General features: G+C 36.6%; 1 protein-coding gene across 6 annotated transcripts; it reads left to right on the top strand.

The window, feature by feature from the left end:
- Window positions 1-2,258: 2,258 nt before the first annotated feature.
- Window positions 2,259-24,710, top strand: TRMT10A (tRNA methyltransferase 10A). Of its 6 annotated transcripts, none has more exons than XM_078445862.2 (9): window positions 2,259-2,408; window positions 5,267-5,328; window positions 8,617-8,822; window positions 9,668-9,830; window positions 10,773-10,844; window positions 17,805-17,879; window positions 19,787-19,936; window positions 21,833-21,938; window positions 23,171-24,710. In XM_078445862.2, exons 3-9 carry the CDS (start codon window positions 8,638-8,640, stop codon window positions 23,434-23,436), a joined length of 1,017 nt encoding a protein of 338 aa, XP_078301988.1. In that variant the 5' UTR covers window positions 2,259-2,408; window positions 5,267-5,328; window positions 8,617-8,637; the 3' UTR covers window positions 23,437-24,710. The 6 variants fall into 6 exon arrangements, with proteins under 6 accessions (XP_078301988.1, XP_078301989.1, XP_078301986.1 ...); XM_078445861.2 differs by lacking the exon at window positions 2,259-2,408 and adding an exon at window positions 2,444-2,724; XM_078445863.2 differs by lacking the exon at window positions 5,267-5,328 and having other exon boundaries at window positions 8,606-8,822.
- Window positions 24,711-26,745: the final 2,035 nt, after the last annotated feature.

Below are 26,745 nucleotides of genomic sequence, written 5' to 3'. Positions count from 1 at the left end.
ACATAAAAATCCAGTTTCCTGGCTGCTCTTTAAAAATTGAGATCTGGTGTAATTAAGCCCATATTCCTACTTAGAACTTGTGCCCTGACTAAACAGAGAATATTGTCTCCAGTTTGTGACACTTTTCTCCCAGATAGTTTCTCTCATTTGCTACCATCCAGTTCTCATAGACATTATAGATTTGCAACGCATGAACTAGCATCTCTTTGATTTCAAACTCTTATTTTGGCTTAAGCCACCAGATATGTGCTGTTGATTTCTAAATCTGTTTCTACTTAGACATCCTGTATACTCCCCAGAACCCACATATTCAATATCAAACTATTTTTTTTCAAAATGTAATTTCCTTCCACTATTCTTTAAATGACCCAGTTAACATAATTATATTCCTACAGTTGTCCAAATTAAAAAACCCTTAGGGTTATTCTTTCATCCTTTTTCCTCATCCTACCCACAGCTTCTCAATCATATGCCAAATTATGACATATCTTTGCTTTTATAGCTCCCAATATTTTAAATACCTTTCCCTTCTTTATATCTGGGAAAACCACTTACTTTCCAAGACGAAGCAAAATTATCCAATTTCTAAAACTGCATCCCCTGTGTCCAGGAGCATCTAGTTGCTCTTTTCCATGTATAGCCATCTCAAGTACATTATATGTTGTATGGTATTTATTTACTCTCCCAGTAGTCTATGGAGTCCTTACCAGGGCAGCGATTATGATTTAGTTATCTCTGTATCAACAGTACTAAGACAAAAACATGGAACTCAATAAATGTGTCAAAAAACAAATACATGAATCTTACAAATCAATGAAAATGAGATTATTCCATGTCATGAATTTACCTTCCTGTACTTTCTATATTATGTTTCAATCTTTGGTTAAATTGCCCCCTCCCCCCTTTTTCTTGCTGGTACTTTTTTGGGGGCTTGCTTTGGATTAACAGAATCATTTAAAACTGTGCACCATATGATTGTAACGTTAAATGGCTGTATCAAAAGAAAACTTATTGACTCCACCATGACAATATAAGGGATTTTAAGGTAACTTAAAAGTTATGCTTTAAATAGCTAAGGATGCCAGGTATTAACACTGAAAAAAATATATAATTACTCATAAACAGAATCCTGAGGGGCACTGAACAGCTGTTGAAAAATTTGGCACATCACTATGCCAGCCTGAGTTTAATGACCTACATGTGAAGGGCTACATATCCGATTACTAATCCTTCCTCAGCTTCTCTTTGCCCTGATACAGAGGCAGCTGAAAAAAGATGCCCTACTAACATCAGAAATGGATCCAGACTTTGTTGTCAATGTTCAGTTAAAAGATCTTTTCGATTTAAGATGAGGAACAAACAAGGAATGACCCACAACAGTGTTGCAGCTGACATAGTTTTTCAAGTAAAATTTGAAGGTTGAAAGCAAGAATGACTTCAGTTTTGTGACTAGAAAACTCAAATTCTGAATTTAATTTTCTGGTCATTAAAACCTTTAAACATGTTCAAATATGCTTTCAAATATCAAAAATTATTCACTTCACAATTCTTTCCATACCAATTTGGCAGTCTTCTATTCATCAATTCAAACTTCATTCTTATCTTCAAATTCTGCAATTATCACCTATGAGAAGTAGGCCAAAAGCAAAACTAAATAGAAAATGAGTCTATTAGATTATGTTTCAGTTCTCCCTCTGTTGACTGGGTCTATTTATAGCAAAGAAGATCATATAAGGTCACGTATTATAAACAATGAAATGCCACATGATGTTTTGCAAAATAGCGTAGGAAAAATAGCTCAAGGAATGAATGGAGACTAAGATTTATGGCTACAATGATGAAAAAAAGTTTAAACATTCTAGATTAAACGCATCTTACTGGGAATTTGACTCACTCTTTAAATGTGATTTTCCATGAGTTGTGTGAAATTATGTGATGCAACCTTCTTCCGTACAAATTATGGCTGAGGCGAGCTACGCTTTCCTTTCATCTCCAGCAGAGAATTAAGAGCCCTCCATCAGTGTTTTCGCATTTAAAATTTGTAACACTAGGTATGCCTTAACACCCCTCCTCCATCCCCATAGGAATACATAAATGGATACATGCCCGCCAAGTACACATTTGCCTTGAGGTGGAAAAACAGACACCACTATAAGCATGTCCCTCTCCAAAAACCCTAACTCTAGACCCCGCCCAACATAAAACTCCCTCCCCCCGTCGTCCACTGCGGGTCCAAAATTGGCGCAGTTCGATGACGCTAAAACGTAAGCGCGCAGCCTCCTACGCGTAGCGACCGTCCCTGCCTCTGGGAGTTGAAGTTTCCCGGGGAAGACTCGCGAGCTGTATCAAGACCATTAAGAGAAGGCTTTGTGTTGGTGTTCCCGGTTCCCTGACAACTCCTGAGCTCGGTAAGTCTCCTGGTACTGCGGCTGGCCCTTGCCTCCCCTCTGGTCTCCTTTGGGCGCAAAAGGGGCTCTGGTAAGTGCCATCCTCGACTAGCATCAGAGCTTCCGGCAGAGAGGGGAGTGGGGCTGTGGAAGCCGCGCCTGGACCCAATTCCCGAAGGAAGTGATGTCAGATAGAGCGCGTCCCCGGCGCCAAGCAGCTCCCTGATTCGCTGGCTGCAGTTTAATCCCTCCTCGAGTGCGGCTGAAGGCGGGTGGTCTAGAGAGGGAGAGTGGGGTGAGGTTCTGCCCACCCCCAGTAGGGCCACCTACGGCCGAGGTTTGTTTGGGGGTCGGGATCGGGTCCTTAGTACGGGAAGAGTGTGAGCTCCCAAAGAATGAAGGGAGAGGGAAATCTGGACTCTGAAGGGCTGGAAAACGAGTTGTGCTTCTGCCACTTGGTGGCTAGAGACCGTGAGCCGTCGCTTTACCTGTTTAAATCGGCCTTACCTCATTTCTCCAGCGAGGGGCTGACGTGTTGGAGCGCTCTGAAATGTAGAGAGCCCAGGACAGAGTTGCTGCAAGTGCTCTTAAGCCCATGGTGGTGGGCCGAGGATGGTTTTTAAGAAGACTGTGTTAACTTGATTTCAGTGAAATATTTTCAGTGTTAAAATGCGGGAATTTTTCTGGAGATATAAAGAGGATAGCATCAGATGACTTTCTCACTTTTTGTTTGGGTTGTTTTGTAATTTCTTCCCCAGTCCCTATCCCAGCCAAATCCTCCCAAGGGGCCTGAGAGCTGAACCAAGCGCTTTCGATACTGCCCATCAGGCTGGCGCATTTTAAAAAGGGTATTCTTTCTTTCCCTGTCACTGTCAGGTCAGTTAATTTCATTTTGCAGTTCTTCCATATCTTTCAGGAAGGGAGGCAGTGTCATAAATTATGAAGATTGTATTTAGCCCAATCCATGAAAGTTGGTGGGTTTTTTTATTTTTTATTTTTATTTTTTATTTTGGCAATTCACTGATGTGTGATATCTGTGTTCCCTGCTGGAAGCCGTGCTAAGAAGTGGAAATACAAGGAAGATTGAGACGTTTTTCTTTTTCTTTCTTTCTTTCTTTCTTTTTTTTTTTTTTTTTTTGCTTCTTTGTTTCACACCAAATGGGCTTAGTCATCTTTATCCAGTTCTTAGTTTTATCAGATCACCTGGTAACCTATTTCTGTGACTAAATGAACCAACCTTTTACAACTTCTGTGTTAAACTAACGTTCACACAAATATTTCTATAATGGCTACAATATATTGTTCTTACATATTTGTTGAACGTGGTTGAATAAACGAAAATGTGCTGTGAGTGTCACTTCTCTGGAGGGAAGAACACAAAACTGGTGTGAGGCTTCTAAACGAGCAAAAAAACTTTAAAAAGCGGGTATACATAGCAAAATGCCATATTTTATCAGCTAACCTGAACAAGCTAGTACATAGTGAAATGCTTATTGTATGGGAAGTGGGAGTTGGTACACATCTTTGTATGTAAAGTGTGATGTAAGCAGTAATATATTGGACCTTAAGCTAGCATCATTACTTTTTTATTTTGTGCCTCTCTATATGTAGCTTATCAAAGCTTAAAAAAATTCACTTGCTGCAGTGCATTTTCTTAATTGCGAATAGCTTTAAAAATAATGATGATAAAGTCGACCAGTTCATGACCTTTCTTTGCATATGATAGCCTGTTTAAAAACATTAGTATGCAATGATAGGCCAAGTTAAAATTAACTTAGACTTCTTAGATAGAAAGGGCAAAAGCTCCCCCTGGTGTATGTGCGAGCTGTAAAACATTGTTATCTATATATTGCTTTTTAAAAATTTTCACATTATAGAGCCAATCTACACTTGCAGCTTTTTTTTTTTTTTTAACGTTTTTATTTTTGAGACAGAGAGAGACAAAGCATGAACGGGGGAGGGTCAGAGAGAGGGAGACACAGAATCCGAAACAGGCTCCAGGCTCTGAGCTGTCAGCACAGAGCCCCACGCGGGGCTTGAACTCAGGGACCGTGAGATCATGACCTGAGCCAAAGTCGGCGCTTAACCGACTGAGCCACCCAGGCGCCCCCACTTGCAGCTTTTTAACAGAATAAAGAACTAGCACAAAACACAATGCCACTATGAACAGAAATGTTCTCCTTTGGAATATATTTTTTTAAATGTTAATGTTTACTTATTTTTGAGAGCGCGCGCGCGCGCACGAGAGACAGAGAGACAGAGAGACAGAGAGAGACAGAGACATGGAGTGTGGGTGGGGGAGGGGCAGAGAGAGAGAAGGACACAGAATCTGAAGCAGGCTCCAGGCTCTGAGCTGTCAGCACAGAGCCTGATGCGGGGCTCAAACTCATGAACTGCAAGATCCTGACCTGAGCTGAAGTTAGATGCTTAACCAACCGAGCCACCCCTGTGTCCCCTCCTTTGTAATATTAATCATTGTTTCATGAAGAAAGCAATTTGTCTCCTGTGGATTTTAATTGTGCTTTTAAGTTTACAGGTTTAGCTTACTGGGCAGGTCTAGCTTATGTTTTCTATACCATATATTGTTTTGCATATATGCATTGCTGGCTTTTATTTAATGCACTATGTATGGAAAGGAAGTAAAAATGATTCTGGGAATCACAATATATATTCTAAAATTGTCTTCTAATTTTTTTGAGCTTACTGAGTTTCCCCTGTCTCCTGTTTCTTAAGCTGAATGCTTATTTTACAGCTTTTTAAAAACACTTTAATGAACGCACTCAAGGTTATACATTTATTTTCAGTTAACTTTTTGCTTGTATTTCTCTCATCCTGTTATTCAAGTCTTTTAACTGTTCTGACATATTTTGTCATTCTAGTTCTCTGAATTCTGAGATTGTCATGATGTCTTCTAATTCATCCATTACCTCTTGGATTCCAGGTAATCTGGAGTTTATCTCATCTGTTGAAATTTTTATATCTTCATTTCCTAGTTTCCAAATAGGTTCTTTTTCATGGATTTTGGTTTTGATTTTTTTATGCCTGCTTTTGTGTCCCAATTTCCTGTATTGTTTTTATGATTCTTATTCATCTGACCTCTGAAAGATTCCAACCAGACTTATTTTAAAGTCATTTTCACATTGTGCTATTGTTTTCAATTTGTGAAGAGTGAATTTGTCTCCTGATGTTGATTTTATTGTTTTTTTTCCTCATCATTTCTCTCTTTTTCTAACTTTGCATAGTTCTCTTGAATGGAATTATCACTTCTCTCCCAACCATCTCTCTATCTACTGGTGATTCTGTGGTTGCTTCTACCCATGGCCCTGTTCAGTGCTTCATTCCACAGCACAGCTTACATAGGTGGGTTAGAATTCCGATCCTGTAGTGTTCTGTTTTTTTTATTTATTTATTTAATTTATTGATTTTGAGAGAGAGAGATTAAGTGTGCACTGGGAAGGGGCAGAGAGAGAAGGAGAGAGAGAATCCCAAGCAGGCTCCACACTGTCAGTGTGGAGCCTGATGCGGGCTCGAACTCATGAGCCGTGAGATCATAACCTGAACCAAAGTCAGATGCTTAACCAACTGAGCCACCCAGGCACCCCCTAATCTTGTAGGGTTCTGAGTTTATATGTCATCGCATGGTTTGGCCCTTGTTGTAGCCAAGAAGCCGTGTCTACTTCCGTCAGATTTCCGCCAAGTATTCAGTGAGGTATAAGCCATTATTAGTCTAAATTTCACCTGTTTTCAGACTTTTTCATGGAAAGAGGAACCCCACCCCCGACACTAGTTTAAGGGTTCATCTTCAACTAGCTCCTGTCTTTCTCCCATCTTCTTTAAAGCTAGGAAAACTCCCAGTTGCCTTTACACAGCAGACCCAGCAGGAACAATATCTGTTCTAGTTCTTGTTTTTGGTTTTGAGAGAGGCTATACCTTTTTTGTCTCCCCTTTTTATATTTTATCTAATATTGTCATGTATTTCAAGATTGAGAGACGGGGTATCTTAAAACATGAACTTCTGGCAACTATCTCTAGGAAGTCTGTCCCATTTTTATATTCAGTGGCATAGGAATAGAACTAGAGCTATTTTTTGTCTTCTTTCAGTGACACAGTGTTCTCGGAGCCCTCCCACAGCAGGGTTGAAACAACACAGCTCTTTTACATTCCTTGGAAACCCTCATTTTCTAAATAAGATTTTGGATTTCTGGGAGAGTAGAGTTGGATGTGGGTTTGGATCTTAGCTCCATCATTTCATTTGTCTATTCATTGTCTGTTCATTCAGCAAGTATTTTGAGAACATGCTTTGTCCTATATTTGTTCTAGGTGCCTTATTTCTTGGGAATTATTTAGTAGTTTTGTAATTTGGGGCATTCTTTCTTTGTAATTTGTAATTCTTTCTTTGTAAAGTAGGCATGATACTATCTACTTCACGGGTTTGTTTTAAGGATTAAATTAGATAATACATTCTTTACTTAGCACAGTATTTAATTAATAAATGTTCATCATAACCACTTTCATTAATTTTTAAAATCCTTTGTGATATAGTCACTCATTTATTTATTCCACAAGTTTATAATAAGCATCTACTAAGTGCCAGGCACTGTGTTAGTAATGTAATTAATGTGGCAATGTAATGTCAGGTAAAAGCATACATCATCCATGCCCATAGGCAGTTTCCAGTGTAAAATCGAATTTGGGTTGTCATTTCTAGGAGATACTTCCCCCAAACTAAGGATACTGTTTGGTTCGTGGTATAAGGAAAAGTTGTGAACTCTCACTTGGATTACCAGATGATTCTTTACCTTTAGTAATTTGTGACCTAGAAAAATGTTAGGGCTTTTGCTGTAGCCCCTAAAGCACACATCTTAAAATTCATCTTTCAGTCAAAAGTTGGTAAACTTTGTGTTTGCTTAATTATCCCCAGGTATCCTGTTACAACATTGTACTTTTAAAGAAAGCAAGAACCATATAATAAAGCTACTATTCATATTATGTTCTGCAAAGGTTTAGTCCTTTCCATTTTCTGAATTGTCAGGATTTTTCTCTTAGATACTAGCTTTTCTGCACAGACTTGTTAGCTGTCTCTTTAAGAAGGAATAATCATAGAATTTTCTTTAAGGCCAAGAGAACATTTGCAAGCCTCATGCTTAGTCTTTGGTAGGGACAAGTAAATAAATTTTTAAGCTGTGGTGTTCATAATCTATTAAAGAAAAGAAATCTCAGTACTTTTAGCCCTTTCCTAATCTAAAGGTAAGTTCATTTCTAGACATAGATATAAAGATGTGGGTTGTTAATCCAATTAAAAATGTTTGAGATGGTTCTAAGTATTCCATGACTGATTATAGGATCATCTTACATATTGTTTTTTAGCCATAACTAATATGGATATCTATAATTACATATTTACAATGAAGTATACTGAGAGGCAACCAAATTTGTTTTCTGCACTGTCCAAAGTATATAAATCTATAGCATATCTTTTGTCAAAAATCATGTGAGTGTACACCCAGATAATGAAAGTAACATGTCCCTTGCACTGTAGCATTAATGACAACTAAAAAAAGTGCTTCCAATCTCTTTTTTAAAAACATTTTTTCTTTTATAAAACAATATATTTTTATTATATAAAATACAGAAAATGCAAAAAACCATTGGTAAGAATTAAACATGTTTGTGTGTATTCTCTTTAAACAAAGTTGGACATAATGTACATATTGTTTCTATTTTTTTACTTAGCCATTTCCTTTTATCACTAAATAATTTTGGGAAACATGCTTAGTATTCCCAGCCCATGTTATAGATGAACTGTAATTTATTTACAGCCACCTTTTGCTAACATTGAAGTAATTTCTAGTATTTCATTGTTAAAAATTACATACCCTTTTGCATTAATTTTGTGTATATTTCTGATCTATTTACAGAGATTTATTCTAAGGAAATAAATTACCAGGTCAAAGGGTATCATGGCATTTTAAAGTCAGATCTGTGTACCTTCTGGAAAAATTGTGCTGTGACCACAAATAGTAAATGCAGACACCCCATTTCATCAAATGATTTTTGCCAGTAAATGACATTCAATTGTCTAAATTTATATTTTTATTCATTATTGATATGACTTAATTTTAATCACATCTATTGGTCATTTTTTTTTTTACTTTGTGTGTGTGTGTGTGTGTGTGTGTGTGTGTGTGTGTGTGTAAATCACCTATTCATGTCAAAAGTTGCTTTTCAGTTTTTTCAGAGGCATCACATAATGTCCTCTGAAACATTGCCAGCATTTATTGAGTCTTCTAACGTTGAAAGAAAGCAAAGCTTAAGTGAAGAACAAGAGAAGAGCCAGAAGCCAAGATTAGGTGAAGGATTTGAACCAATATCTAAACGACAAATGAAGAAGCTAATTAAACAGAAACAATGGGAAGAGCAACGAGAACTCCGCAAGTATGTTTCAAAATGCATATATGCAACCCCATTCAGGAATGTTGGACTTTGCACAGTCCTGTGACACATCAAAAGTAATTGTGTTAATTAACATTGGGGCTGTGCATGTTGTTACCCAGCACTGTCCACTGGCTGTTAAAACTGTATGTGTTTCAGTCTTGATGGATTTACACTATAATTTTTCTCACCCAGAACCTATTGTGAGTAGCAGCACAGTTTCTGAAATAAATGACTTAGATGAGGGATATAGTTAGCATCCATGTCCTAGATATAGAACAAAAATAGCCACCTCAGAAAGATCAAATTTGGGCCTAACATTGATTTTGCTAGAAAAGCCATTGTAGGTTTGGGTAAGAGCAGTTGAACTGAAGCTGTTATTGTAGAATGCCAAAATTTATTGAGAGAGAATAAACTATAGTTGATATAGATTATAGAAAAAGCTTTGTAAGTTTTTTTTTTTTAAACAATTTTACTTTGCTTTTTTCTCTATATTCTGTTAATGTCCCTTGAAAATTATGTAGGAGAAGAATGATAAAAGTAAAAATTCATTATAGGCCTAAAGTTCAGTATTTTATAAAGTCTTACATAAAAGTCACAATAATAAGTGAATTATTAGTAGTAAGAGTTTGTGTAGAAAATATTACATTGTCTTCGCAAATTCATTTTCTATCTAAAGCTTTTAGATGGACTATGTAAAATTGCGGATATTTGATCCACAGAAATGGCTGTTTCATGTGGTTCAACCTGCTAATTTAAAAAAATAGTTGTTTCTTTGTCAGTTAGAAGAGTCTTGTAAATGTCTGAATATACGAATAACAACAAAAAGTTTCAATTCCTAATTTTAGACAAAAACGGAAGGAAAAACGCAAGAGAAAACAATTAGAGCGACAATGTCAACTGGAATCAAACTCAGATGGAAACGACAGAAAACGTATTCGAAGAGATGTTGTTCACAGCACACTCCGCCTTATCATTGACTGCAGTTTTGACAGCTTGATGGTATTAAAGGTATCATGAATCATTGTCAGAAAAAAATCTTGTAGGTAAAGTAGGCTGAATAATTCTTGTTTTAATAGGGCATATCACTTGGCTATAAATTTATATATTAAAATGCATCTTTTTTCTTTTTAAATTTTTTTCTTTTTTTTTAACTTTATTTTGAGAGAGAGAGAGAGAGCGTGAGCAGAGGAGGGAAGAGAGAGAGAGAGAATCCCAGGCAGGCTTTGCACTATCAGCTTAGAGCCTGACATGGGGCCCGGTCCCTCAACTGCAAGATCATGACCTGAGCTGAAATCAAGAGCCGGATGCTTAACTGACTGAACTACCCAGGCACCCGTTAAAATGCATCTTAAATAAAGTTTTTCAAGATCGTGCCTCCCTAAGTTAAACTAAGCTAATAAAATTATTCTCATTTATATGTATAGAACAGAGACACCATCATTAGATTACAAGACTCACTAACTGCATATAAATCATAGATCCAGGAGTGTTTTTGTTACTTGTAATCAGAAGAAGAAAGTAAGAAATGTGATTGGTAAATAGAATTATTTCTTATATAATAGTTTGAGAAAACTGGTTATCTGAACAATGCTAGTGAATGCTTTACTTACTTTCCAAACCATTAGTATGTTATGCAAATAGCAGTAGTATTGCTCTACCAGTTTTTTTTCCTTTTGTTGTCTCTTAAGAAGAGTAAATGTCATCATGAATTAGCATTTTAAGTGGATACAGAATTGAAATTATTGGTCACTTATAGGGTATTTACCTCATAGTAATTATTTTGTTAGTATATACAGAAATTGAATAGGAAAGATCAGAAAGGAACTGTATTTCAAGAGAAAAAAACGTACCTATCGAGTCATCTCTTCGGCTTATTCTATTCCACTAAGATTGTGGTGTGGCCATAGATGATTTTCAAAATGCTGCTTTAAAAATGGCACTTTCTTATAGGACATTAAGAAACTTCATAAGCAGATTCAACGGTGTTATGCAGAAAATCGACGAGCACTGCATCCTGTGCAGGTATGTTTGAAGAATTTAAAACAGATTCCAGTTTCCTTTTTTTTTTTTTTTTCAATATATGAAGTTTATTGTCAAATTGGTTTCCATACAACACCCAGTGCTCATCCCAAAAGGTGCCCTCCTCAAAACCCATCACCCACCCTCCCCTCCCTCCCACCCCCCATCAACCCTCAGTTCTCAGTTTTTAAGAGTCTCTTATGCTTTGGCTGTCTCCCACTCTAACCTCATTTTTTTATTTTTTCCTTCCCCTCCCCCATGGGTTTCTGTTAAGTTTCTCAGGATCCACATAAGAGTGAAAACATATGGTATCTGTCTTTCTCTGTATGGCTTATTTCACTTAGCATCACACTCTCTAGTTCCATCCATGTTGCTACAAAGGGCCATATTTCATTCTTTCTCATTGCCACGTAGTACTCCATTGTGTATATAAACCACAATTTCTTTATCCATTCATCAGTTGATGGACATTTAGGCTCTTTCCATAATTTGGCTATTGTTGAGAGTGCTGCTATAAACATTGGGGTACAAGTGCCCCTATGCATCAGCACTCCTGTATCCCTTGGGTAAATTCCTAGCAGTGCTATTGCTGGGTCATAGGGTAGGTCGATTTTTAATTTTTTGAGGAACCTCCACACTGTTTTCCAGAGTGGCTGCACCAATTTGCATTCCCACCAACAGTGCAAGAGGGTTCCCGTTTCTCCACATCCTCTCCAGCATCTATAGTCTCCTGACTTGTTCATTTTGGCCACTCTGACTGGCGTGAGGTGATATCTGAGTGTGGTTTTGATTTGTATTTCCCTGATGAGGAGCGACGTTGAGCATCTTTTCATGTGCCTGTTGGCCATCCGGATGTCTTCTATTGAGAAGTGTCTATTCATGTTTTCTGCCCATTTCTTCACTGGGTTATTTGTTTTTCGGGTGTGGAGTTTGGTTAGCTCTTTATAGATTTTGGATACTAGCCCTTTGTCCGATATGTCATTTGCAAATATCTTTTCCCATTCTGTTGGTTGCCTTTTAGTTTTGTTGGTTGTTTCCTTTGCTGTGCAGAAGCTTTTTATCTTCATAAGGTCCCAGTAGTTCATTTTTGCTTTTAATTCTCTTGCCTTTGGAGATGTGTCAAGTAAGAAATTGCTACGGCTGAGGTCAGAGAGGTCTTTTCCTGCTTTCTCCTCTAGGGTTTTGATGGTTTCCTGTCTCACATTCAGGTCCTTTATCCATTTTGAGTTTATTATTGTGAACGGTGTGAGAAAGTGGTCTAGTTTCAATCTTCTGCATGTTGCTGTCCAGTTCTCCCAGCACCATTTGTTAAAGAGACTGTCTTTTTTCCATTGGATGTTCTTTCCTGCTTTGTCAAAGATTAGTTGGCCATATGTTTGTGGGTCTAATTCTGGGGTTTCTATTCTATTCCATTGGTCTATGTGTCTGTTTTTGTGCCAATACCATGCTGTCTTGATGATGACAGCTTTGTAGTAGAGGCTAAATTCTGGGATTGTGATGCCTCCTGCTTTGGTCTTCTTCTTCAAAATTACTTTGGCTATTCGGGGCCTTTTGTGGTTCCATATGAATTTTAGGATTGCTTGTTCTAGTTTCGAGAAGAATGCTGGTGCAATTTTGATTGGGATTGCATTGAATGTGTAGATAGCTTTGGGTAGTATTGACATTTTGACAATATTTATTCTTCCAATCCATGAGCATGGAATGTTTTTCCATTTCTTTATATCTTCTTCAATTTCCTTCATAAGCTTTCTATAGTTTTTAGCATACAGATCTTTTACATCTTTGGTTAGATTTATTCCTAGGTATTTTATGCTTCTTGGTGCAATTGTGAATGGGATCAGTTTCTTTGTCTTTCTGTTGCTTCATTATTAGTGTATAAGAATGCAACTGATTTCTGTACATTGATTTTGTATCCTGCAACTTTGCTAAATTCATGTATCAGTTCTAGCAGACTTTTGGTGGAGTCTATTGGATTTTCCATGTATAATATCATGTCATCTGCAAAGAGTGAAAGCTTAACTTCATCTTTGCCAATTTTGATGCCTTTGATTTCCTTTTGTTGTCTGATGGCTGATGCTAGCACTTCCAACACTATGTTAAACAACAGCGGTGAGAGTGGACATCCCTGTCGTGTTTCTGATCTCAGGGAGAAAGCTCTCAGTTTTTCCCCATTGAGGATGATGTTAGCTGTGGGCTTTTCATAAATGGCTTTTATGATCTTTAAGTATGTTCCTTCTATCCCGACTTTCTTGAGGGTTTCTATTAAGAAAGGTTGCTGAATTTTGTCAAATGCCTTTTTTTGCATCGATTGACAGGATCATATGGTTCTTTTCTTTTCTTTTATTAATGTGATGTATCACGTTGATTGATTTGTGAATGTTGAACCAGCCCTGCATCCCAGGAATGAATCCCACTTGATCATGGTGAATAATTCTTTTTATATGCTGTTGAATTCGATTTGCTAGTTATCTTATTGAGAATTTTTGCATCCATATTCATCAGGGATATTGGCCTGTAGTTCTCTTTTTTTACTGGGTCTCTGTCTGGTTTAGGAATCAAAGTAATGCTGGCTTCATAGAATGAGTCTGGAAGTTTTCCTTCCCTTTCTATTTTTTGGAATAGCTTGAGAAGGATAGGTATTATCTCTGCTTTAAACGTCTGGTAGAACTCCCCTGGGAAGCCATCTGGTCCTGGACTCTTATTTGTTGGGAGATTTTTGATGACTGATTCAATTTCTTTTCTGGTTATGGGTCTGTTCAAGCTTTCTATTTCCTGCTGATTGAGTTTTGGAAGCGTGTGGGTGTTTAGGAATTTGTCCATTTCTTCCAGGTTGTCCAGTTTGTTGGCATGTAATTTTTCATAGTATTCCCTGATAATTGTTTGTATCCCTGAGGGATTGGTTGTAATAATTCATTTTCATTCATGATTTTATCTATTTGGGTCATCTCCCTTTTCTTTTTGAGAAGCCTGGCTAGAGGTTTATCAATTTTGTTTATTTTTTCAAAAAACCAACTCTTGGTTTCGTTGATCTGCTCTACAGTTTTTTTTACATTCTATATTGTTTATTTCTGCTCTGCTCTTTATTATTTCTCTTCTTCTGCTGGGTTTAGGCTGTCTTTGCTGTTCTGCTTCTATTTCCTTTTAGGTGTATTCTAATTTTTTAGGTATTTGGGATTTTTCTTGTTTCTTGAGATAGGCCTGGATTGCAGTGTATTTTCCTCTCAGGACTGCCTTCGCTGCATCCCAAAGCATTTGGATTGTTGTATTTTCATTTTCGTTTGTTTCCATAAATTTTTTAGTTTCTTCTCTAATTACCTGGTTGACCCGTTCATTCTTTAGTAGGGTGTTCTTTAACCTCCATGCTTTTGGAGGTTTTCCAGACTTTTTCCTGTGGTTGATTTCAAGCTTCATAGCATTGTGGTCTGAAAGTATGCATGGTATGATTTCAATTCTTGTATACTTATGAAGGGCTGTTTTGTGACCCAGTATATGATCTATCTTGGAGAATGTTCCATGTGCACTCGAGAAGAAAGTATATTCTGTTGCTTTGGGATGCAGAGTTCTAGATATATCTGTCAAGTCCATCTGATCCAGTGTATCATTCGGGGCCCTTGTTTCTTTATTGACCGTGTGTCTAGATGATCTATCCATTTCTGTAAGTGGAGTGTTAAAGTCCCTGGAAATTACCATATTCTTATCAATAAGGTTGCTTCTGTGTGTAATTGTTTTATATATTTGGGGGCTCCTGTATTCAGTGCATAGACATTTATAATTGTTAGCTCTTCCTGATGGATAGACCCTGTGATTATTATATAATGCCCTTCTTCATGTCTTGTTACAGCCTTTAATTTTAAGTCTAGTTTGTCTGATATAAGTGTGGCTACTCCAGCTTTCTTTTGACTTCCAGTGGCATGATAAATAGTTCTCCATCCCCTCACTCTCAATCTGAAGGTGTCCTCAGGTCTAAAGTGAGTCTCTTGTACACAGCAAATAGATGGGTCTTATGTTTATCCATTCTGATACCCTATGTCTTTTGGTTGGAGCATTTAGTCCATTTACATTCAGTGTTATTATAGAAAGATATGGGTTTAGAGTCATTGTGATGTCCATAGGTTTCACGCTTGTAGCGATGTCTCTGGTACTTTGTCTCACAGGATCCCCTTAGGATCTCTTCTAGGGCTGGTTCAGTGGTGACGAATTCCTTCAGTTTTTGGGAAGACCTTTATCTCTCCTATTCTAAATGACAGACTTGCTGGATAAAGGATTCTTGGCTGCATATTTTTTTCTGTTCCTCACATTGAAGATCTCCTGCCATTCCTTTCTGGCCTGCCAAGTTTCAGTAGAGAGATCGGTCACGAGTCTTATAGGTCTCCCTTTATATGTTAGAGCACGTTTATCTCTAGCTGCTTTCAGAATTTTCTCTTTATCCTTGTATTTTGCCAGTTTCACTATGATATGTCATGCAGAAGATCGATTCAAGTTACGTCTGAAAGGAGTTCTCTGTGCCTCTTGGATTTCTATGCCTTTTTCCTTCCCCAGATCAGGGAAGTTCTCAGCTATTATTTCTTCAAGTACCCCTTCAGCACCTTTCCCTCTCTCTTCCTCCTCTGGAATACCAATTATGCGTAGATTATTTCTCTTTAGTGCATCACTTAGTTCTCTAATTTTCCCCTCATACTCCTGGATTTTTTTATCTCTCTTTTTCTCAGCTTCTTCCTTTTCCATAATTTTATCTTCTAGTTCGCCTATTCTCTCCTCTGCCTCTTTAACCTGAGCCGTGGTTGTGTCCATTTTATTTTGCAGCTCATTGATAGCATTTTTTAGCTCCTCCTGGCTGTTCTTAGTCCCTTGATCTCTGTAGCAGTAGATTCTCTGCTGTCCTTTATACTGTTTTCAAGCCCAGCGATTAATTTTATGACTATTATTCTAAATTCACTTTCTGTTATATTGTTTAAATCATTTTTGATCAGTTCGTTAGCTGTTGTTATTTCCTGGACGTTTTTCTGAGGGGAATTCTTCCGTTTCGTCATTTTGGATAGTCCCTGGAGTGGTGTGGGACTGCTGGGCACTTCCCCTGTGCTGTCTTGAATAACTTGCGTTGGTGGACGGGGCCGAAGTCAGACCTGATGTCTGCCCCCAGCCCACCGCTGGGGCCATAGTCAGACTAGTGTGTGCCTTCTCTTCCCCTCTGCTAGGGGCGGGATTCACTGTGGGGTGGCATGGCCTGTCTGGGCTACTTGCACACTGCCGGGCTTGTGGTGCTGGGGATCTGGTGTATTAGCTGGGGTGGATAGGCAACGTGCACAGGGGTGGGAGGGGCAGGCTCAGCTTGCTTTTCCTTTGGAGATCCGCTTCGGGAGGGGCCCTGTGGCACCGGGAGGGAGTCAGACCCGCCGGAGGGATGGATCCTCAGAATCACAGCATTGGGTGTTTGTGCAGAGCAAGCAAGTTCCCTGGCAGGAACTGGCTCCCTTTGGGATTTTGGCTGGGGGATGGGCGAGGGAGATGGCGCTGGCGAGCACCTTTGTTTCCCGCCAAGCTGCGCTCTGTCGTCCGGGGCTCAACAACTCTCCCTCCCGTTGTCCTCCAGCCCTCCTGTTCTCTGAGCAGAGCTGTTAGCTTATAACCTTCCAGATGTCAAGTCCCGCTTGCTGTCGGAACACACTCCGTCCGGCCCCTCTGCTTTTGCAAGCCAGTCTCGGGGGCTCTGTTTTGCTGGCAGGCTGCCCCTCCGCCCTGGCTCCGTCCGCCAGTCTGTGTAGCGCGCACCGCCTCTCCACCCTTCCTACCCTCTTCTGTGGACCTCTCGTATGCGCTTGGCTCCGGAGACTCCGTTCTGCTAGTCTTCTGGTGGTTTTCTGGGTTATTTAGGCAGGTGTAGGTGGAATCTAAGTGATCAGCAGGACACGCAGTGAGCCCAGCGTCCTCCTACACCGCCATCTTCCCAGGATCCCTCCAGTTTCCTTTTATAACGTCTTGGGAAAAGGCATAGATAATCCCAATTGCCTTTTCAAAAAATCTTACAGATACTTTTCATTAGAGAACAAAATGCCTATTTGAAAAATGTTTTAATTTTCTACAAAACTGAAATAGTTTAAACATTTTTCCACATGTCAGTGTTAGTCACACAACGCACAGTGATGGTGTTTTCTACACATTGACCTCATTCCTATGTAGTTGAACATCTTCATTAAAGGATATATATTTTTTTTCATACCTGTTTCTCCACTCTCAATTCCTTCCCTCTCAGGAAGTGAGGGAACTGTCCGGGTTGATGTGTACCATGGTACCTGTTGGGGAAGTTGCTTCTACCTAAAGGATTTTGAGTCAGTGATTGTTTTGAAAGGTACTTCCTTAGGCTAATTGGCTGCTGTTAAGAGTAGATAGGGTCTTTTTCTTACCCTATCTACTCTTGATTTGAACTCCAGGTGACCTAAATATTAACACTGGCTCACTGATGTTAAGAACCAGAAACTCTTAATCTATTTTTGGTTAGATATTTTCTTTCTATCAAATGATAGTGTTCTTATATTTTTACATTTTATATTTTTCACACTCTTGATTAGACTTGAAATAGGTGTCAGGGTTTAGAATCAAAGGGAAACTATGAAGACTTTGGACTCATGAAAAAAACAGTGGTGGCAAAAGAAAGTGAATGAAAACTTGACATGGAAACAGGGAGTTTGCAGAAAAGTGATCATTAAGGGAGAGTCCAAAGATAGCGGTTGGAAAATGGGATAAAAATGTAGGTGGAATACTTAAAGTAGTGGGTTATGAGAAACATAAAACATGTCACTTGTAGCAGACATTTATTCTTATATGTTTAAAGCATGTCACGAGCTTATTTTTTTTCTAGAATGAATATATTTTATGTTTCATCGATCAGATGGGTATAGAAGAGAAATAAAATATTGGACTTCAATAGTCATTTGCTCTTTCTTTCTGTGTCTACCAATCTATCAGTTTTACTTGACAAGCCATGGAGGCCAGTTGAAAAAGAACATGGATGAAAATGACAAAGGATGGGTCAACTGGAAGGTGATTAAAATAGATTAACATAATTCTAAGTATTTTTATGCTTAAAGGTCTACATTTTTACCTAAATTCTAAATTCTAAATATTATTCAGCAAATATAGGAGTCAACAAGTCTCCAAAAGCTGTATATCACTGTTGCTAAGTCTAATGTTACTAATGAGAGAAGCTAAAGAAACTGAAATGCCTGTTCGTATCTGTTCTCGTTAAATCTCACTTATTTTACCGCCAACTTTAAAACGAATTTTTAAAGCAGGAAGAATTTTAAAGGTCTTTGTACAATCTCTACCTAGCAAACTGGCTATACATTATTTATGAGTGAAGTAACTTTAAAATTTGGGAATGTACTTGTATTCTGTTTCTTCTAACTCTGTGCCATCCCATATGGTGTCCACCATCCACATGTGGATATTGAGCTCTTGAAATGTGATTGGTCTGAATTGAGATGTACTGTAAATGTGAAATATACATTGGATTTAAAAGACAGTACAAAAAAGAGAATTAAAATACCTGCTCAAAATTAAAATATATACATACATATATATATATGTATATATATATTTATATGTCGAAGCGATAACATATTGGCTATATTATGTTAGGTGCAATGTATTAAAATTAATTTCACCTATTTTCGTTTTTTTTAATGTGGCTACTAGAAGATTTTAAAATTACATATGTGGCTCACATTTGTTTTTTCTATTGGACTAAACCATTCTCATTTGCAAAGATGACTAATAGATTGGCTTTAGTACCAATCCCTGAGGAACTTTGCCCTATTCAGAGAAGTACTAGGTTATTCCTATTTTTTTTTCTTTCTCAAAACCAGTTTTTACTGTGAAAAACTTTCCCTCTCACACTCACTGATCCCATAATGACTGTTTATTTTGATAATAGCCTATAGTGTAAAACATTTTCAGAAGCTTTCTTAAGTTTTAAAGTACAATATATTTACCAAGTTTTATTATATTCATGCCTATTTTCCTAAGAAATAAGATAATTGAAATAGGCATACTTTCACTTATTTTGTGGCTTGTTAAGATTATTATATACACCATCGGTTTTCTAGAGACCTGGGAGATCACTGGTCTCTACTGAGGTCTCTCTAGGGGCCCTTATTAAGCATAGCGATCAAATTTATAATACCATTTTCCAGAAAAGTGGCTATTTATTACCTAGCAGGATATAATTTTAGGTGAGAAGTCTCCTTCATTTTTTCTTTAAAAATTTCAAAATGCCATCTGCATCTGAATTTGGTGATGCATCATCCCTTATTCCATGAATGTAGTTCGCAAAATTTTGACTGCCAACTGTAGTTCAGTCTTGTACTTCTGACCTGATAATTTTGGTGAAGAAGATTTCTACTATGTATCTTTGTAGAAACAGATGCATGGAATTTATTAAATCTATTAGCCATTTCCTTTTGATGATTCATGCAGATGGAGAGGAAGTAATTGGAAAAGGCATTTTTTGGTTGGAGAACAGGTTGAGCAGATATGTGACCAAAAAAATGCATTTGTTTTTTTGGAACAGAAATAAATTGAGAAAGCTAGGTTAGTGCCATATTCAGGAAAGCATCACTAGGTAAAGGGATTTAAGTTTTATCCTATAGGTAATGATAAAACATTGAAAGTAGGGTTTTTAGGAAGTGAGTCTGTCATCACTCACTTATGGAAGTGAATCAGAGAGATCTGAAGCTAGAGACAGGGAACAACAGTAGGAGCCACCTTAAATAATTGAGATGTAAGGTGGTAAGGAATGGAAGTGGTAGGTTTTCAATAATACATTGTAAAATATTGTTTTATACTTCATATGCGTTTGGGTGACTTTGTCTAAGGAAAAGAAAATAATCTCTTTTAGCCCATTTTCACAAAATCCTATTAATTAATATCTTTATCCTTACGTCTTAAAGGATATCCACATCAAACCAGAGCATTATAGTGAATTTATAAAGAAAGAAGACCTAATTTATCTTACATCAGACTCACCTAATGTACTGAAGGAATTAGATGAATCAAAGGCCTATGTGATTGGAGGGTTAGTAGATCACAACCATCACAAGGTACTGTTAAGTTTTTATTTTTGTGTTTCCTTATACTTAAAATTGATACACCAATTCTTGATAGTAACAATAGTACTGATGATGACTGATCATTATTGACTGCCTACTATATATTTCAGTCGTCTTTCGCAAAGAAATCATTTCACATATATGACTAGTTTGTTTAATCCTCCCTGCAACGCAGTGAGGTCAGTGCTATTCTCTACATTTTACAGATAAGGAACTGGAGGCCCAGAGAAACTAAGTCTAAAATCAATAGTAGGTGATAAAGCAGATATTTGAAACCAGACAGATTGTTCCAGAGCCCACATGCTTAAACAATATGTTGTATTGATAGTAGATGCTGCTACTGATCAATTTCTAGGCCACTGGTAAAATTTATAACAATTTACACCAAAATGTATACCAAAATGGTAATACGAGTTTTTTAATATATAATTTTAATGGGCTGTGTTTTCTTTTCTCTTATATTTGTACCTTTGTCTCTTCCACCACCTCCTTACCCTCATTTGGATGAAAAATTAGAAATATACTTTCTAAAAGAAAACATCATGTTGTACTTTGCCAGCTACTTTGCCTCATGCTAAATTCAGCCCATCTCCAGAAAAGACATGTCCACCAAGTGTCAGGTGAAATACTGTCAGCAGGATAATATGAAGTAATTCATCATTCTTCTATAGTATCACTCTGAGGTAGAACTGTCTGCAACGTTGGAATAGTTTATATCATCTTGTCCAGTATGGTAGCTATGTGGCTGTTGAGCAGAGAGCCTGTGCGTAGAATGATTGAGAAACTAATCAATTTAAACTTAAGTAGTCACAGTTGTGGCCACAGCAGGGCAGTGCAGCTCTATAGCATTACAGGGAGTTTTTATCAGAATGATCTTTAGCTTTTTAAATTTTTTTCTTAGTGGAAAAATTCCATTTTGTTATTTGTGTACAACCATATTTTTTTCTTTGATGTTGTATGTTTCTCTGAACTACAATGATTTTGTTTTAAAAAACACCTACCTCAGGTGCTTTTATTTGTCCCAAAATATGCAAACTACTGGTTAAGAAATTTAGCTCTTCTTTCTCCTGTACTTTTGGCTACTTGAGTTCTGTTTAGAACCAACCTTTTAAGGATTTTAATTTTGAGGAGAAAATTTATATTCAACATTTTTTTAATTGACAGGAAAAATAAAATTTATAGGCAATTAAAATTTTTTTTCCATTCAGGTTTTCATTTACTTTGTCTTTACCATTTGTACCTCTTCCTTTTTTTAAGTTTACTTATTTGTTTTGAGAGAGATACGTAGTGGTAGAGGGGCAGAGAGAGGAGAGAGAATCCCACAAACCTGGGGCTCGAACTCACAAACCTGTGGGTCATGATGTAAGCTGAAATCAAGAGTCGGATGCTTAACCGACTGAGCCACCCAGGTGCCCCACCGTTTGTGCCCCTTAATGTTATGTAATTGAAACAAAGTTTTATGTTTATATCTTTTCCATTCACAAAGTGATGGTGCTTCTCTAGGAATTCAATTTCAGTATTTTAAACTGAGAGAAAGGCAGTGTGGAATAGTGAAAAGCTATTTGAGTCAGAAAGCATGAGTCAGGTCTTCCTATGGTTCTGCCACTGAGGAGCTTTGTGATGGGCAGGGAATATAATATCTTTGGTTTTCTCATTTGTAAAGTGGTTAAAGCAAATGCCCTAAACATTCCTATTATACTTATTGTCAAAAGAACATTTCCAAATTAGAAGCTAAACACACACACACACACACACACACACACACACATACTTCATCAAATAATGTTCACTGAACTAAAGTCTTTTCTAAAAAGTACTTATTTTGTTGTAGACTTTAAGTTATAATAATCTAATGTTCTAGTCCAAGTTATAGTATCTTTGTTTTAGGGACTCACATATAAACAAGCATCAGATCATGGAATTGATCATGCACAGCTCCCCCTTGGAAATTTTGTGAAGATGAATAGTAGAAAAGTTTTGGCAATTAATCATGGTAAGCTATAAGGGAATTATGAAAATATACCTGAGTAAACAACGTGAAGAATAACATTACCTCTGGATGAGTAGAAAATATACACTTTGCTAGAGACAAAATTGTAAAATGTAATCATTTATAATTTGTTTGAATATAGAAATAATACATGCATATTATAGAACTGAATTAATGTGCATTCATATGGAAATGTAGAAAACTAGAAAGAAAAATAAGCTAGAATTTCACTACCCAGAGATACTTAGTATTAACTTTTTGGTGTATTTCCTTCCAGTTCTTTTCCTATGCGTATATAGTATTTATTACATAATTGGATTTTTACTCTGTTGCATAAAATGCTATAAATTTGGGGTGTTCCCTCCCACACACATTTATATTTTTCTATGTCATTGAATCATTGTTCATGTCTATGTAATATTCTGTCATCTGAATATACAATAATGTAACCATTCTATTATTGTTGATTTTTTTTTTCCTTTTTCCTTTTGTAAATAACATTATAGTAGTCTCGGACCTGAGTCGTTGCCTGGAGTTTTGCTTTTTAAGCTTTGTTTAGTAGAGATTTTTGTTAGTACACAACTACTTACCAGGCTCTTTTTATGTGCTAAACACTTTCTCTATAGCAGGCTCTAGGGAATTATAGAAATGATTCAAGCCTTATTGATTCAAGGAATGAACTTCTTCTAAGACCTTTGATAGATAGTAGAAATTACTTTTCCATAAAGTAATGTAAATTAAGACCTTCAGCAATATATTAAAGTAAGAGTACCTTGAAGACAGTATTTATATTCTTTACCTTTAACGTGAAATTTTTAAAAAAGGTAAGAAAAAAAGAAAGCAAGTAAGGTGCTCCCCAGAGTGACTGTAGGAAAGACAGAAGAAATTTAGATTAATGCTGACCTTTTCTCATTGTTGTTTTAGTTTTTATGTTAGTACATAAAGGATAAAGAAGTGAAAGGGATTAAGAAGAATAGGAAGGAAATGAAAATGGCTCCTGCCTATTGATTATAATTGATGAAAGATAATGGTAAATCTTTGAGTGTTCATGAAGTGAATTAATGAAAAGCTAAAGAAGAGCTAACAGGCCTGAGAGACTTGGGGCAAGGAAGTGATACCAACAAAGTAGTTATCAGGACATTTCAATACTCTTAACACAAAAGCAATGTATTTAAAATACAGTATGCAACATTGTGATGCACCTAAGAAACGTATGGAGTTTGTCTTTGTTGCAGTGTTTGAGATTATTCTGGAATATCTGGAAACCAGAGACTGGCAAGAAGCATTTTTTACTATCTTACCCCAACGGAAAGGAGCTGTTCCCACAGACAAAGCCTGTGCAAGTTCTTCGCATGACAAGAATTCTGCCAGTGTTGAAGGTGGATTGGACAGTGATTCTAGTGACGAGGAAAATAGCAGAAATGAACTAGATTCACAATATGAAGAAAAGCAGGATAAAGAAAATAGCAGTGAATCTACAGTAAACTCTATACCACACTAATGTCATCTGTTGTTTTTTGTTTTGTTTTGTTTTGTTTTTTTAGTTTAAGGAAAACTTAGGAAAAAATGAGGTGCTTCATAGAATAATTGGAAGAAAATTTTATTTCCTCTTATTTCTGTTGTGAATTTTTAAAACGTTCTTTAGAGCTAAATGATAAAAAGCCCTTATAAGAAAGCATTTTTTGTTTTTGCATAAAATTTAAATGTTTAATTTTTAAAATAGTTTTCTAAGCCTCAAATAACAGTTTCTTGAGAATTTTACTTTTTTGGTAAACCTTCATTCTCTTTTATTTACTGGATTATATTCTTTAGAATGTGCCTTCAAACCTTTCAGGTTTTTTTTTTTTTTTATGTTTATATCAAGTGTCTCTCTGATTTATTGTCTACTTATTTGTGGAGATAGATATTTATAAATCTCCTGTAAATCTACCAAAATGTTCTAAATGGGAGGTTATCTCCTATTTGCAGCTTTTTTATCCAGTTACTTCAAAGGTACTTCAAAAATAACTCAGTTACTTCAAAGGAATACAGTGATTTAGGAAAAACTATTAGATTGATAAACTCAACAGTTTATTTCTTTTGTACTATGGAGTTCCTCCTCTGTGATGCCTTTTTGTGGCTCTAAAGCAATCACTAAAGAATTAAGAATCTCTTTAATATGTTTTCTTAATTTCAATAATGGTGGTAAATTATTTCAATTGAAAATTTTAATTTTTCAGGCTAGATTATTTTAAAAGGCTGTTGAGTCTCAATTTTGTTTTATATTTAAAAGGAAACAGCTCTTAGTTATCCTTCCCTTCTATATGTACTTTTATTAAATAAAATATTTGTTGTTCTTAAAGTGAAACAAGTTAACTTATATGTGCATCTGTCTACTAGCATATAATATGCAATCTAATGTAACTGTATGTTTCTACATATAAGCATGTATGAAAAAAATATATAATTGTATGTATATGTATCTGTCCACAATCACGTATGATTCTTAGTTATTAATGATAACAGGACTGAGTTGCCAAATATCCATATTAATTGCATGAATGGTTGTGTTGAACAACACTAAGAATTTGAATTTTAGAAAGTGCAAAAATCTGTAACTAAAAATTTGTATGAGGATATTGGCAAGGGAAGATGGGACTATAAGGAGATGTTTTGTTTTCTACCAGCAAATGTAGAGCAGTTATTTTCAAAGTAGTGATTTTTCTTTGTCACAGCTAAAGTAAGATTTTGGAAGCCTTCCCTGAATTTGAATAAATTAAGTTTCTGTTCTTTTCACCCATTGGCATCTTAAATTATATACACATTTGGTAGAAAGTTCATTGGATTTAGTATCGATGTTCACTGTCTCTTTTGGTTGCTTTAGTTTAGTAATCTGTTGTAGTCATCCATTTAAAATAAGATCTGTGAGCAAGGTATGTAAATAAAGAAAACCCCCTACTAGTCTAGAAGAGCAAAGCTATGTCTTAAGTTGTATTTTTCAAAGGCTCATATTCCTGAGTAAATATGGTTTAGTAGCATGAAATCCATTTGACTCTTGAAAAGTGTGGGGGTTAGGGGCACCAACCCCCTCACACAGTTGAAAATCCATGTATAACTTTGCCCCAAAACTTAATAACCTGCCGTTGACTAGAAGTCTCACTGATAACAAAGAGTGTATTAACACATATTTTATATGTTATATGTATTTTATACTATATTCTTACAATATAGTGAGCTAGAGAAAAGAAAATGTTAAAATCATAAGAGAAAATACATTTACAGTACTGTCCTATATCAAAAAAAATTCACATATAAATGGACCCATGCAGTTCAAACCCATGTTGTTCAAGGGTCAACTGTATTATGCCTTTTACTTAAATTATTTGATATGGAATGGGGCACAGGTTAATTCTGAAAGGGGAAAAATCCCTGCAGGCACTATATAACAATCTTCAGTAATTATGAAAGGTCTGTATTAGTTTCCTAGGGCTGCCATAACAAATTATCACAAACCAAGTGCCTGAAGACACAGACACTCTTCTCTTACAATTATGGAGGCGAAAACTGTAGAATCGAGGTGGGTCCCTATAGCTTCCCTCTGGAGGCTATAGGGAAGAATTGTTCCTAGTCTCTTCTTGGCTGTTAGTGGTTCCCAGCAATCTTTACTGTTCTTACAGCTGCATCACTCCAGTATCTGCTTTGTCATCACATGGCTTCTAGCCTCAGTCTTCTTTACCTGTGTCTGTATCCCTCTTATAAGGATACAAATCATTGGATTAGTGTTTGTTGTAATCCAATATGACCTCATATTGAGGTCAATTAACTTGATTACATTTGCAAAGAACCTATTTCCAAATAAGGTCACACCCACAGGTACAAGATACTAGGACTTGAACATATGTTCAATGTTCACACGTTCAACATATGTTCATATGTACGCACAATTCTATCCTTACAAGTCCATATCAGGCTGTTGATGACAAGGAGATAAAGCCTTCTATTTAAAAAGGGTAAGATTACAATTAGAAATAAGTAATTGCTGAGATATTTAAAAATCTTTTTAAAATAACAGTAATCTCTTTTCTTATTTTAATGTATTATTGTCTCGCAACATTGTTTTGGTTTATGAAGGTGCCTTATTTAAAACTTCAGTAATATTGAAGTCACCTGTATTGGAAAATAATAAAGGTGGGGAATTCAGTTAGTACTTTAAAATAAACACATCAAAAGAAGATACGTCTCCTAAAATAAAATTTTCTCTCACTTCTTTAAAAACCCTGCAGTATTAATAAATCAAGCTCATTCTTGAAGGAGCATTCTTCAGATTGATTCTCCAGAAATCAGTGTGTTGCCATCTTGGAGCATCTGAAAATACTTGAGATTGGAAAAGAAAAAAGGAAGCAATTCTGAAGAAATGTTAAGGTGAATGAACAATGATGAGACTCATCAATTACTACCAATTACAAAGGAAAGTGAAAGATCATTTCATGTTATAGATAGGGACACAGATGATACAGTTTAAAAGGCAAGAATTGTCCGTGGAGCACTGAGGACATGTACGGACAACAGTTGTAAAAAGAAAATTTAAAGGACAAAAGAGAAAGCAGAGATTAAATGACAGCAGTAGCCTATGGTGCTCATTAAACTTTGATCTCAGTTGACCTAGAGATGTTTATCTTTTTCTTTTTTTTTTTAACTTTTTTTCTTAATGTTTTAATTTCTTTTTGAGACAGAAACAGAGCATGAGCGGGGGAGGGGCAGAGAGAGAGGGAGACACAGAATCTGAAGCAGGCTCCGGGCTCTGAACTGACAGCACAGAGCCCGACGCGGG

Source organism: Panthera onca, chromosome B1 (assembly GCF_046562875.1).
Source record: "Panthera onca isolate mPanOnc1 chromosome B1, mPanOnc1 haplotype 2, whole genome shotgun sequence".
Classification (NCBI taxonomy): Eukaryota; Metazoa; Chordata; class Mammalia; order Carnivora; family Felidae; genus Panthera; species Panthera onca.
This window is presented reverse-complemented; position numbering and strand designations above follow the sequence as displayed.